At 45.0% G+C, this 14,307-nt stretch overlaps 2 protein-coding genes across 2 annotated transcripts in view; both read right to left on the bottom strand.

Moving 5' to 3' along the window:
* The window catches only part of LOC121548184 (vacuolar protein sorting-associated protein 13C), a 199,802-nt gene extending 188,793 nt beyond the window's left edge, over positions 1-11,009 (bottom strand). The window contains 3 exon segments of the mRNA XM_045209946.1: positions 2,992-3,034; positions 6,295-6,338; positions 10,820-11,009. Coding sequence (XP_045065881.1) covers positions 2,992-3,034; positions 6,295-6,338; positions 10,820-10,919 — 187 coding nt within the window. The 5' untranslated portion in view covers positions 10,920-11,009.
* A 1,037-nt stretch (positions 11,010-12,046) lies between these two features.
* LOC121548408 (C2 calcium-dependent domain-containing protein 4C-like) lies at positions 12,047-13,882 on the bottom strand. Its single transcript, XM_041859840.2, has 2 exons — positions 13,759-13,882; positions 12,047-13,514 (listed from the first exon to the last, which is right to left on the bottom strand). The coding sequence occupies exon 2, from the start codon at positions 13,485-13,487 to the stop codon at positions 12,093-12,095; it is 1,395 nt and encodes a 464-aa protein (XP_041715774.2). The 5' UTR covers positions 13,488-13,514; positions 13,759-13,882; the 3' UTR covers positions 12,047-12,092.
* Positions 13,883-14,307: the final 425 nt, after the last annotated feature.

Raw genomic sequence — 14,307 nt, forward strand, 5'->3', positions numbered from 1 at the left:
GTAACTAGATTTAGCAAACGTCTAACTTCATAATCATAAGCTAGAAAGACGTGAATGGTATTAAGCTAGCTAGCCAGCTAGTTAAACATACAGTAAAAACTATAGCTAGCTAAGAATGTAGGTGACTAGCTAGCTAATTTAGCCAGTTTGTCCCATTGACTTTGCATGAGCTCCGGTTAGCATGCTAACTGATTAGCATGCACCCCACCATGGACATTTTCGCATTATTATGCAACTACATGTGCATACATTTTTTTATGGGTGGTCCGTCCTTTGAGCTCACGTCAGTTAAACATGAAACTGAACACCATATGTATGTATGTATGTATGTATGTATGTATGTATGTATGTATGTATGTATGAACGGTTCATGACCATATATTGTAGTGAGGAAACATTTCACTCCAGAAAAAGGAGTTGATTTTCTCTCACTTCAGCTCAAAAATGGTCGCCAAGGATCCCGGATAGCACAGACCATTTTTTAGAACGGCAGACTGATCACATGACCGTGCTCTGATTGGAGGACTTCTAAAAGATTTTAAAAAGTTGGCCAATAGGTTCCCCAAATAATGAAGGCCAATTTTTGGGGGCAATATCACCGAGCAATGTTGCCAGCAATGGTTGCTGCAACAATTTTACATTGGGGAATCTTGATCGGCAGCGCCACCTAGTGTGCAATTTTTTGGGAATCTTCCAATCAGAGCGCAGACATTGGTCATGTGACCAGTCTGGCGATTCAAAAATATTTTGGAAAACATGGCGGCTGTTTTTGAGATGAATCGAGAGAAAATGGTGGCCATTGACTTCTTATGTGTTGCTTCACTACAATATTTTATCATCATACGTTTATACATACATACAGTGTTCAGTTTGTCATGTGTTTAACTGCCGAAAATATCCATGCGGTGCGCTTGCTAATCGATTAGCATGCTAAGCGAAAGCCATGCTGTCAATGGTACAAACAGGCTAATTTGCTAGCCATGTAGATTCTACATTACGTTTTTTGTTTTTGTTTTTGTTTTAGAAAAAAGTGCTAGTGTATCACTGCAATATATCTATCAGCAGAACACTGTTTAGTTTGGTGGTTTGTAGCAACGACCTCAAACATCCAAGAAAGAGGAAGTTTGAGTCTGTGATAAAAAGTTAATATTTTGTGTCTGAATATCTTATCACACAAACAAACAGGTTTTGCACAACTCTACCCTGTAAACGAGATGTGAAGATTATAGCTGGTTTCCACATTAATAAATGGGGAAAGTATGTTTTTAATTGATCTATGCTTCATATGACATCTATTATTCATGTCCATGTATTTGGGACGTAGTCAGAGTCGACTTCTCGTTAGTGAGACGCCACTGGAGTTGGAATGGCTTGGTGAAGTGAGAGAGAGAGAGAGAGAGAGACCAACGTAACGACTCTGGAGAATACAGATACAGCCCATACACACATCACCGCACCATCCTGAAATAGCAGCCTCTGTTCTCTTTATCACACTCTCTCAACTAAGGCACAGGAGCTACTGTGTAGGGAGATATAGAGTTATCATGCTTCTACTCTCTGTTCTCTACATCAGTCACTGACCCAGGATCAGAGTCACTGAACAACCCTCTGAACTAAGACCTAGGATCAGAGTCACTGAACAACCCTCTGAATTAAGACCCAGATCAGAGTCACTAAACAATCCTTTGAACTAAGACCCAGGATCAGTCACTGAACAATCCTCTGAACTAAGACCCAGGATCAGAGTCACTGAACAACCCTCTGAATTAAGACCCAGATCAGAGTCACTAAACAATCCTTTGAACTAAGACCCAGGATCAGTCACTGAACAATCCTCTGAACTAAGACCCAGGATCAGAGTCACTGAACAACCCTCTGAATTAAGACCCAGATCAGAGTCACTAAACAATCCTTTGAACTAAGACCCAGGATCAGTCACTAAACAACCCTCTGAACTAAGACACAGGATCAGAGTCACTGAACAACCCTCTGAACTAAGACCCAGGATCAGAGTCACTGAACAACCCTCTGAATTAAGACCCAGATCAGAGTCACTAAACAATCCTTTGAACTAAGACCCAGGATCAGAGTCACTAAACAATCCTTTGAACTAAGACCCAGGATCAGAGTCACTAAACAACCCTCTGAACTAAGACCCAGGATCAGAGTCACTGAACAACCCTCTGAATTAAGACCCAGATCAGAGTCACTAAACAATCCTTTGAACTAAGACCCAGGATCAGAGTCACTGAACAACCCTCTGAATTAAGACCCAGATCAGAGTCACTAAACAATCCTTTGAACTAAGACCCAGGATCAGTCACTGAACAATCCTCTGAACTAAGACCCAGGATCAGAGTCACTGAACAACCCTCTGAATTAAGACCCAGATCAGAGTCACTAAACAATCCTTTGAACTAAGACCCAGGATCAGTCACTAAACAACCCTCTGAACTAAGACACAGGATCAGTCACTGAACAATCCTCTGAACTAAGACACAGGATCAGTCACTAAACAATCCTCTGAACTAAGACACAGGATCAGTCACTAAACAATCCTCTGAACTAAGACACAGGATCAGTCACTAAACAATCCTCTGAACTAAGACCCAGGATCTGAGTCACTAAACAATCCTTTGAACTAAGACCCAGGATCAGTCACTAAACAATCCTCTGAACTAAGACCCAGGATCAGTCACTGAACAATCCTCTGAACTAAGACCCAGGATCTGAGTCACTAAACAATCCTTTGAACTAAGACCCAGGATCTGAGTCACTAAACAATCCTCTGAACTAAGACCCAGGATCAGCTGTAGCTGATGAGTTGTCATGCTTCATGGATCGAATACTCCTTCTTCACCAGAGCCACAAGCCCAGAGTCCTCCCAGAGCATGATTATGCAATACCAAGGCTGTGGACCTACAAATGATACTTGAGAAAACGACATGAAGGAAAGACATAAGATACTTTCCGACTGCTGCCGGTACTCACCGATCTGCCCAGCTTTCACTTTAAACGGAACATCCAGCTCACTCTGCAACAGAAATAACACAACAGAATCAATATCAACATCATTAAGACTGGTAATATACATTTATTTTAAGTTTAGGTCACTTGATAAACGACTCCATATGCCTGCATTGTGTTCTCTATGAGGAAATGTTTAGCCTAAATGGAAGCTAAAGGGAGACTGTTGAAGATTCTAGATGGACAGTCTGAGAGGAACATGAGTCTCTTGGCAGAGCAGCACAGACACTCTCACACTGTGTTATAACTTCTATCACACTTCTACTGATTCAACACTACAGCCCTGACCCCCAGCCTTCACCCACCAACTCTGATTCAACACTACTGCCCTGACCCCCAGCCTTCACCCACCAACTCTGATTCAACACTACAGCCCTGACCCCCAGCCTTCACCCACCAACTCTGATTCAACACTACAGCCCTGACCGCCAGCCTTCACCCACCAACTCTGATTCAACACTACAGCCCTGACCCCCAGCCTTCACCCACCAACTCTGATTCAACACTACAGCCCTGACCCCCAGCCTTCACCCACCAACTCTGATTCAACACTACAGCCCTGACCCCCAGCCTTCACCCACCAACTCTGATTCAACACTACAGCCCTGACCCCCAGCCTTCACCCACCAACTCTGATTCAACACTACAGCCCTGACCGCCAGCCTTCACCCACCAACTCTGATTCAACACTACAGCCCTGACCCCCAGCCTTCACCCACCAACTCTGATTCAACACTACAGCCCTGACCCCCAGCCTTCACCCACCAACTCTGATTCAACACTACAGCCCTGACCCTCAGCCTTCACCCACCAACTCTGATTCAACACTACAGCCCTGACCGCCAGCCTTCACCCACCAACTCTGATTCAACACTACAGCCCTGACCCCCAGCCTTCACCCACCAACTCTGATTCAACACTACAGCCCTGACCCCCAGCCTTCACCCACCAACTCTGATTCAACACTACAGCCCTGACCCCCAGCCTTCACCCACCAACTCTGATTCAACACTACAGCCCTGACCCCCAGCCTTCACCCACCAACTCTGATTCAACACTACAGCCCTGACCCCCAGCCTTCACCCACCAACTCTGATTCAACACTACAGCCCTGACCCCCAGCCTTCACCCACCAACTCTGATTCAACACTACAGCCCTGACCCTCAGCCTTCACCCACCAACTCTGATTCAACACTACAGCCCTGACCCCCAGCCTTCACCCACCAACTCTGATTCAACACTACAGCCCTGACCCCCAGCCTTCACCCACCAACTCTGATTCAACACTACTGCCCTGACCCCCAGCCTTCACCCACCAACTCTGATTCAACACTACAGCCCTGACCCACAGCCTTCACCCACCAACTCTGATTCAACACTACAACCCTGACCCCCAGCCTTCACCCACCAACTCTGATTCAACACTACAGCCCTGACCCCCAGCCTTCACCCACCAACTCTGATTCAACACTACAGCCCTGACCCCCAGCCTTCACCCACCAACTCTGATTCAACACTACAGCCCTGACCCCCAGCCTTCACCCACCAACTCTGATTCAACACTACAGCCCTGACCCCCAGCCTTCACCCACCAACTCTGATTCAACACTACTGCCCTGACCCCCAGCCTTCACCCACCAACTCTGATTCAACACTACAGCCCTGACCCCAAGCCTTCACCCACCAACTCTGATTCAACACTACAACCCTGACCCCCAGCCTTCACCCACCAACTCTGATTCAACACTACAGCCCTGACCCCCAGCCTTCACCCACCAACTCTGATTCAACACTACAGCCTGCTGACCCCCAGCCTTCACCCACCAACTCTGATTCAACACTACAGCCCTGACCCCCAGCCTTCACCCACCAACTCTGATTCAACACTACAGCCCTGACCCCCAGCCTTCACCCACCAACTCTGATTCAACACTACAGCCCTGACCCCCAGCCTTCACCCACCAACTCTGATTCAACACTACTGCCCTGACCCTCAGCCTTCACCCACCAACTACTGTCATCTCTGTAATAGCAGGCCTATACACAAACTCCTCATCCTCTTTCATAATCATCTCCATGACATGCATTATAGTGATTAGTTCTTCCTATTCAAGTATGAAATAAACGTCTACTCTATACACGATAAATGGAGTCTTAAGTGAATGATCTATGCATAATAATATCCAGTAACATAGTACACTTCTACAAATTAATGACTATGTTCGGCCTTTGATTAAAAGAATAACTGCTTACTCAATACAGTCTACAGCTGAATGAATGATTACACTACTGTCTCCTTCCTCAACATACTTACTCAGTACAGAGTCTACAGCTGAATGAATGATTACACTACTGTCTCCTTCCTCAACATACTTACTCAGTACAGAGTCTACAGCTGAATGAATGATTACACTACTGTCTCCTTCCTCAACATACTTACTCAGTACAGAGCCTAAAGCTGAATGAATGATTACACTACTGTCTCCTTCCTCAACATACTTACTCAGTACAGAGTCTACAGCTGATAGAATGATTACACTACTGTCTCCTTCCTCAACATACTTACTCAGTACAGAGTCTACAGCTGAATGAATGATTACACTACTGTCTCCTTCCTCAACATACTTACTCAGTACAGAGTCTACAGCTGAATGAATGATTACACTACTGTCTCCTTCCTCAACATACTTACTCAGTACAGAGCCTACAGCTGAATGAATGATTACACTACTGTCTCCTTCCTCAACATACTTACTCAGTACAGAGTCTACAGCTGAATGAATGATTACACTACTGTCTCCTTCCTCAACATACTTACTCAGTACAGAGTCTACAGCTGAATGAATGATTACACTACTGTCTCCTTCCTCAACATACTTACTCAGTACAGAGTCTACAGCTGATAGAATGATTACACTACTGTCTCCTGTGAGTGGCTGTAGTGGAAAAGGTCAGCGATCAACATCATTTATCATTAATGTATGGAAAAGAGTCAGCTATAGGCTATATCAATGAATCAGAACCTGACCTAGTCTACTACAGGCCTCTGTGAGGTGAGGGCAATAGAGATGGATCAGAACCTGACCTAGTCTACGTACAGTCCTCTGTGAGGTGAGGGCAACAGAGATGGATCAGAACCCGACCTAGTCTACGTACAGGCCTCTGTGAGGTGAGGGCAACAGAGATGGATACCTGGAAAGTACAATAACCTCATATTCAAATTATAGGCTACACATGTTGATGGCAATAAACGTATGCATACTTACCAACGCATTTTCTTTAACTTTCAGGTTTTCAAGAACAACATTACCTGGACAGAGATGAGAGACAACACAGATGAATAGTGTTAATAAGATGTGTACACTAGTTACAGGAAGTCTGCTAGACTTACAGGCAGCAGAGCAGATTCAGACAGTTTTCAACCATGTGTCGACCAGGGTGTCAGGTTTCTTTCGTCAGGCTACTCCAAAAGGTCAGTCATGGTGGTTATAGAACCTAGGCCTAACAGGAAGTTAAACATCCATGCCTCCTACTCCTGGACCAAATCCTGTGTGTGAGTCCTAAAATGGCACCCAGTTCCCTATGTAGTGCACTACTTTCTACCAGGGGCCCCGTGGTCGATTATCTTCACAATATACAAAACATAAGCTCATTCTGTTCAGAACAACCCAGGGTATGACGCCATGTCCTCTTGGACCTGTACATCAAACATAGTGATCATAAACGTCGATATTGTATCCGATATTGGAAATGTGAAGTGCACATTTGGACTCACGTGTGTTTGGCTCGCTTGTATGACATCAAAGCGGTATTTACTATAATCCTCAACGTCTCATTTCTTTTTTTTCATCGAGTCGTCTTAATTCACAGCATTTCCCTCACTCAGACAACAACAAATGTGCAAAAGTATCCCAATTAGCGGGACGGATGAGGGGAACTTCTTGTCGCGTGTGGTGCTCAAATTCAGAACCGCTGTCAGTCAAAAACCCATTCAGAGCTGTAAAGCACAGAGCCAGTGGTCTGACGTCACGCAGAGCACGTTACTGTCCAGCCAATACCTTTCAATTTAGGCGCTTACTAGTGCCCAAATCTGCCATTTTCAACCCGTATATACGGGTACGGGTGGAAAGGGCTAAAAGGTGTGATGACAGGAACACAGTGAGGCGAGTTGGCGTCGGTCCTGACGTTACGTCACCGTGTCCAGTGTGGAGAAACAACACGTCTGGTGAGATTGTGTTGTCGAGCACCTCTGATGACAGTCACAGGACAGCGATGTGATCTAGCTCGGACGTGTAACCGTCATGTCATGTACCATAATCACCAAGGCCTAGAAAGAACCAAGCCTCCCACGTCAAGGTGTGACATGGTCTACATAGCGTTGTGAGGTAAGGTGAGCTTCGCTTTGAGATGGAACATGTAGTGTAACGTAACCATAATCTCTTCAGAATATGTTGCTGATAGACTCTGTCCTCCTTTGCACTCCATTCACATTTCTATTGTGAAACGCAGGCCTTTCATCAATGATCGAATTTCAACAACACAACTGAATTTAGCGTAGAGCTTAGATATCAACCTGGAAAAACACCACGTGGTCAAAACAATGAACTAATCTGTCCTTTTATCAAGGACCAAGGGGTAGGTCCATCTCTTGTATAAACCAGAAGGCCTACACGGAAGACTCTCCCTTATTGAAACGGACAGATAAACAGACCATTCAGTAGGGTCACAACCAACAGACTAACATTGCATCATGAAGCTCTGTATAGGGCCTAGTCGAAGGTTGAGACACGTGCTACAATAACTAGGCCTACAGGGAAGAAACAGGTAACTAGTGAGGAATCTGGTTGGTACTGTTTGGTCTTTGTAGTAAGGGATTTCCTGTATGAGCCTATATCACAACGCAACACAAAAAATATATATATATATATATACACAGTGGGGAAAAAAGTATTTAGTCAGCCACCAATTGTGCAAGTTCTCCCACTTAAAAAGATGAGAGAGGCCTGTACTTTTCATCATAGGTACACGTCAACTATAACAGACAAATTGAGAAAAGAAATTCCAGAAAATCACATTGTAGGATTTTTTAATGAATTTATTTGCAAATTATGGTGGAAAATAAGTATTTGGTCAATAACAAAAGTTTCTCAATACTTTGTTATATACCCTTTGTTGGCAATGACACAGGTCAAACGTTTTCTGTAAGTCTTCACAAGGTTTTCACACACTGTTGCTGGTATTTTGGCCCATTCCTCCATGCAGATCTCCTCTAGAGCAGTGATGTTTTGGGGCTGTCGCTGGGCAACACAGACTTTCAGCTCCCTCCAAAGATTTTCTATGGGGTTGAGATCTGGAGACTGGCTAGGCTACTCCAGGACCTTGAAATGCTTCTTACGAAGCCACTCCTTCGTTGCCTGGCGGTGTGTTTGGGATCATTGTCATGCTGAAAGACCCAGCCACGTTTCATCTTCAATGCCCTTGCTGATGGAAGGAGGTTTTCACTCAAAATCTCACGATACATGGCCCCATTCATTCTTTCCTTTACACGGATCAGTCGACCTGGTCCCTTTGCAGAAAAACAGCCCCAAAGCATGATGTTTCCACCCCCATGCTTCACAGTAGGTATGGTGTTCTTTGGATGCAACTCAGCATTCTTTGTCCTCCAAACACGACGAGTTGAGTTTTTACCAAAAAGTTCTATTTTGGTTTCATCTGACCATATGACATTCTCCCAATCCTCTTCTGGATCATCCAAATGCACTCTAGCAAACTTCAGACGGGCCTGGCTTAAGCAGGCTTTGTTACTTTGGTCCCAGCTCTCTGCAGGTCATTCACTAGGTCCCCCCGTGTGGTTCTGGGATTTTTGCTCACCGTTCTTGTGATCATTTTGACCCCACGGTGTGAGATCTTGCGTGGAGCCCCAGATCGAGGGAGATTATCAGTGGCCTTGTATGTCTTCCATTTCCTAATAATTGCTCCCACAGTTGATTTCTTCAAACCAAGCTGCTTACCTATTGCAGATTCAGTCTTCCCAGCCTGGTGCAGGTCTACAATTTTGTTTCTGGTGTCCTTTGACAGCTCTTTGGTCTTGGCCGTAGTGGAGTTTGGAGTATGACTGTTTGAGGTTGTGGACAGGTGTCTTTTATACTGATAACAAGTTCAAACAGGTGCCATTAATACAGGTAACTAGTGGAGGACAGAGGAGCCTCTTAAAGAAGAAGTTACAGGTCTGTGAGAGCCAGAAATCTTGCTTGTTTGTAGGTGACCAAATACTTATTTTCCACCATAATTTGCAAATAAATTCATTAAAAATCCTACAATGTGATTTTCTGGAGAAAAAAAATCTCATTTTGTCTGTCATAGTTGGCGTGTACCTATGATGAAAATTACAGGCCTCTCTCATCTTTTTAAGTGGGAGAACTTGCACAGTTGGTGGCTGACTAAATACTTTTTTTCCCCACTGTATATATATATATATATATATATTTAATAATAATTGTGCTGCCGGCTATCTTGGGTCTTACTAGGATATACGACACTCATCCAAATGTGATACAAATGGCTGACATCTGTCTTCAACGTTGTAAAGATGTAGGCTAGGCTAGTACTGTGGGCTACCCATGACAACAACAAAAGGCTCCTGCCTAGCTAAGGAATCATAGATCCAACTACTGTATTAATCCCTGGGGTCACGTCTGGAGTGCAAACACGTGACCAAGATCCTACCCTGCTACCACCTCTCAACACTCCGGTACGACAGGTACGGCCGAGGCCTGACAGTCTCAATGGTTTCTGACAGTGTCATAATCACGGCGGGTGGGGACGGTGTTACCTGCCTAGAGACTTACTGCAGTATTCTGAACTTCCTTCATAGCAAACATTGCAGTGACAACTCAAATGTCAGTCATTTCTCATGTCAGTTTGCCAGTGATCAAATGTTGATTGTCATACGCCCTTTCACCAGCTGTGTTGATAAATGTATGCGTGACTAAATGTTTCTGTTCACATTCTACGTATACACTACCAGCTAGGTAAATACTATCTAGCTTTGCAAGCTAACAGTGGCTTATCCTGGGCACAGTCTGTTTCTGTGCTCTTGCCAACTCCTTATTGAATTGTCATGCCATTGGCTTGACAATGATAGCAATGGAGTTGGCAAGAGCACAAACAGATCTGGGACCAGGCATGTTAAAAGTATTGGATATGGTTAATAGAAAAGGTTGCCAGTTCACTCAGAGATTCACACTGAGAGAAAGGCATCAACTGGAAACTGGTTGATGCATTAGTTCCTGACCAGATCATACCGTCTTCATTTATCAGTCCTGTATACATCCATTGTTGTGAAGACAGGTTAGTTAGACATCAGGCTACACTGTGTCGAGCAGGAAGCAACTGGAGATTAATTCGTGTTTGCTTATGTCTATGGCTGCATGTTGTACACATACCAATAATAGATGATTAATAATGTAGCCTAAGTCAGACAAAACATCAGTTTGTTTGTGTGTGTGGCAGCCCATTTCTGCATTGACAGATCCTTGTAAATAGGTTAGCTGTTTGGCTCCTACAGCATGTCGCTCTCATTACAGGTTTACCAAACCGTTGTTAGCATAATATCCCAAAGACGGGTTATTTATTCATTTTATTTATTTATTTATTTTCTCTCCAGAGACTGGTTATAGCTAGCTAGTACCAGGGCTTGTTTGTTTAAAACGCTGCCATCTAGCCTAGCCACACTAGCATGCCTTGCTCTGTAAGGTTAGCAGCGCTTGAACTGTCATTCCAGTCTCTTACCTCCCCAAATGCCAATCTTCAACTGGGACTTGTCGAGGTTTTCCACATAGTCTCCGATGAACCTATTCAGGAGATCACTGACCATAGATTCAAAAACCATTGTTGAATTTCGTGGCTAGCACTACCCTCGTTGCAGGGTAAATGCTACGGTGCCAAGATTATCCCGTGATCTTCCGTGTGAACGCCTTTCCGTAGCAAGATGACAAGAGCTGAATATGAAAAGCGATTCGCTCTGCGATCGACTAGTAATGTAGCTTATCGACTAGTAATGTAGCTAATCGACTAGTAGTGCCTGTATACAGTGACAGCCAGCGGCGTCAAGTGATGTGATCTTGAATGAACAAATTCAAGTGCAAATTACAGGTGTGGTCATGTAAAAATGATTGTGGCCAGAATGAAATCATTGCATGACTTTCAAACATGAGGGAATGTAGACATTTGGACCATATCAATGAACTACATTTGGTAGTGTCATCTTTGACAAGGTTAACAATTTGTTTAGCCTCCTCATCATAGGCGTCTGGGCTCCACTGCTGATTGGAGGAGGGAAAACTCATTGTAATTTTAATGTATTTGTTAAATACACGTTTTTACAATTAATTAAATGTATTTTATAAAATGTTATCTGAGTGCTCTTAAAGATTATTTTCTATAGGTTTTAAAGCAGGTCCAATTAATTCTTCTTCTTCTTTAAATACATTTTCCCATACATGTTGACATATATTTCAATGGTTTAAAATTAGGAAATTATTATAATTATTTGTGTGTGGTATGGGGGGTTGTCCTCTGCTCAGACGTTGCTGGCGCCTGACAAATCTTACAACGTCTGGATAGGTATTTTACTTATCAGCTAACCACATCACATGTTATAGCAATCTGTCAAGTCGATAACACAATCGGTGACGTAGCGGGCAACCATCGGTTTATTGCATCAACGTCTGAGAAGGGTATCCTCAAGCAACAGGCATAAAATAAGCAACCTCTTCAAAGATCAAACGCCTGCACACATTTTATTGTTTCCATTTATGGACCAGATCTAATCATTAATTAAATCTCTAATCCTTCCTTATGTCGATGTAGGCTATTATGTAGACTGCCCTGCTGCAATTGCAGCTCTTGAAATAAACTGTTTACGGTCTGAATACGGTCACACTTTAGTAGGATAAGACTCAAAACAACCAGATGTTTTTACGTCGATTTAATAGACGTGGAGCAGTATAAAAAGTCAATCAAAAAGATTTCTCATGTACACTCAAGCAAGCCAATCACATTTTTACATAGATAATACACTGTTCAGCAAAATCTCACAGTCTCCCAAAATATAGTCCCTTTTCATGGAGGACATTTTGTTGACAACTTTGAACCGCAGTGACCGGCAGCTGATATCCTCCTCTGAGATACCATCGAAGAAGAAATCCTCGTTGAAGATGGGGTTCCGGCTCCTCTTAATGACTGCGCTGCGTTGCTTCTGAATCTTCCCCGGTAACAGACAAATACTGACGCTGCAGTTGATGCTCTTGGGGTCCACAGAGATAGCATACAGTCCCTCAGCACTGATCAACCTCACTCTGAGTCTCTGGTTGTCTGGGCAGTACTCTGCTGAGAGCCGTAGTGCCCCCTCCCTACCTACAGGGACTCGACTCTCGTTCATGACCCTCTCTCTGTAGAGGACGAGGTCTATGGGGAAGATAGCAGGGGGAGCCAGGGTGAAAGCACTGGGAAGGGGTTCTACTAACCCAGCATCAGAGGCCCTCCGGATGATATTGGGGCTGTTGTCCGTGGAGCTGCCTTCATCCGTGGACAGAGAGTTGTTTCTGGAGAGCACAGCTTTTCTCATAGTCCGGGACAGCAGTCTGTCGTGGCTCAGGGCTTTGAGCAGGGAGGACTTGGGGGGTGGCCTGGTCAGGAGAGGTGAGCTGAAGGGGGAGGACTCGGCGGAGGAGGTGGTGTCGCTGTCCAGAGTGCCCTGTCTCTGGAGAGCCACCAGCCTGGAACCTCCAGGAGACAGCCTGGAGGTCAGCTTGGTGAGGCTGAAGGAGGGTGACCGGGAGTGGGGTAGAGGTGAGGGTCTGGAGGAGTAAGTGTTGGAGCGGCCGCAAGGCCCGGTAGAGGCAGCGATCAGGGGGAGGGGGCAGGCGTTGGGGTAGCTGTGGAACAGAGACTCTTTCCTCCGGGTGTGGGGGCTCTCCAGGAGGGTACAGAAACCGTAGCAGGTCTGGGCCTTGGCCAGGTGGGGCAGGGAGAGAGCTGCTTGGCTCTGGGGGTCGGCGTTGGTACTCTCCTCATCGCTGAAGCCCTGGCCGTATGGAGCCTCGTCCACGCTCTCTACCTGGATGAGGGTTGGATGAGTGTTGATGAAGGGTTCTCTCACCGCTACCTCCCTCTCAGGGCTGCTGTCCTGCTCAGGTGAAAAGGACACCTTTCCTAGAGGGCTAGTTTTACTCCAGTCCACTGTCTTTAGCTCCTGCTGTGGTGAGATCTTTGGCGGGATGCAGAACTCAGGGATAGTATTCGGAGTGATGATGTTAGGGCACAGAGAGAACGTTTTCCTTCTTTTCTCCCGAGATGTTTTCTCTCCCAACATGATGTCTGAGATGCTGTACTCCGCTATGAGGAACGGAAGGTTGTTTTTGGCCACTAACACACGGATCTGTTCCACCACCCACATTACATGAGCTCTGTCGGGATCACAGCCCTGGAGAAAGGGAAGGAAGAAACATCGCAGTTAGGTCAGATCACAGGCAACTTTTCAAAACCAAGAAACACAAGCAATAAAGGCTACAATTTTTTAAAAATCTATAATTGCAAAGCCAATTCTCCCTCATCGTGTAATATTTGAATTCAATTTCCTTATTCAATTAAATTAATTGAAAATAAAACCATGTATCCTGTTTAGTGTTAGTTGACTACAAACTATTTTTTACTGTACTGGAAATTACCTTGAAAGTAAGAGCAAATTCAGGACTGGTCCTTTGACTCCCTGCTGTAATGGTCACCTGTTTCACTATCAGTGTCAGACTGAGTCTACCTCCAGAGAGCGTCAGGCTCAGTCTCTCTCCTGTAGTATCCAGTGTGTGTGTGAGGTGCTATAGGAGACAGCCAAGCTAGTTAAATAGGGCTGTGGATCTGGGCGGGGGGGTCAGTGCTGTTGAGAAGACCCTCCCTCTCTGTCTAGGTCATCCATTTACCCAGCAGGCTTTGCCCAGCAGGCTGTTCACATGGAAACACACGGTAACCAATGCCACGATACTGCACCCTGGGGTCAGCACATGGGAATGTCAGCTGGACCATGAACAGACACAGCACAGAGACATGGGAGTGAGCCTATCACGACACAGATCACAGCCAGACCAGACACACCACAGAGACATGTGAGGGCAAACGCTTCAATGGGAAGGAAATAGTTATCAGAGTTGCTGCAGATCCAATTTTTACTGGACTTTTCTTCCCGACAGCTAAAGTTCCCGAAGCTTCTGCACGCGTGTGAG

This window comes from Coregonus clupeaformis, chromosome 32 (assembly GCF_020615455.1).
Source record: "Coregonus clupeaformis isolate EN_2021a chromosome 32, ASM2061545v1, whole genome shotgun sequence".
NCBI lineage: Eukaryota > Metazoa > Chordata > Actinopteri > Salmoniformes > Salmonidae > Coregonus > Coregonus clupeaformis.

Bases quoted from the DNA above. Each gene is read 5' to 3' on its own strand.
- LOC121548408 (XM_041859840.2), bottom strand. From the start codon at position 13,487: ATGTGGGTGGTGGAACAGATCCGTGTGTTAGTGGCCAAAAACAACCTT.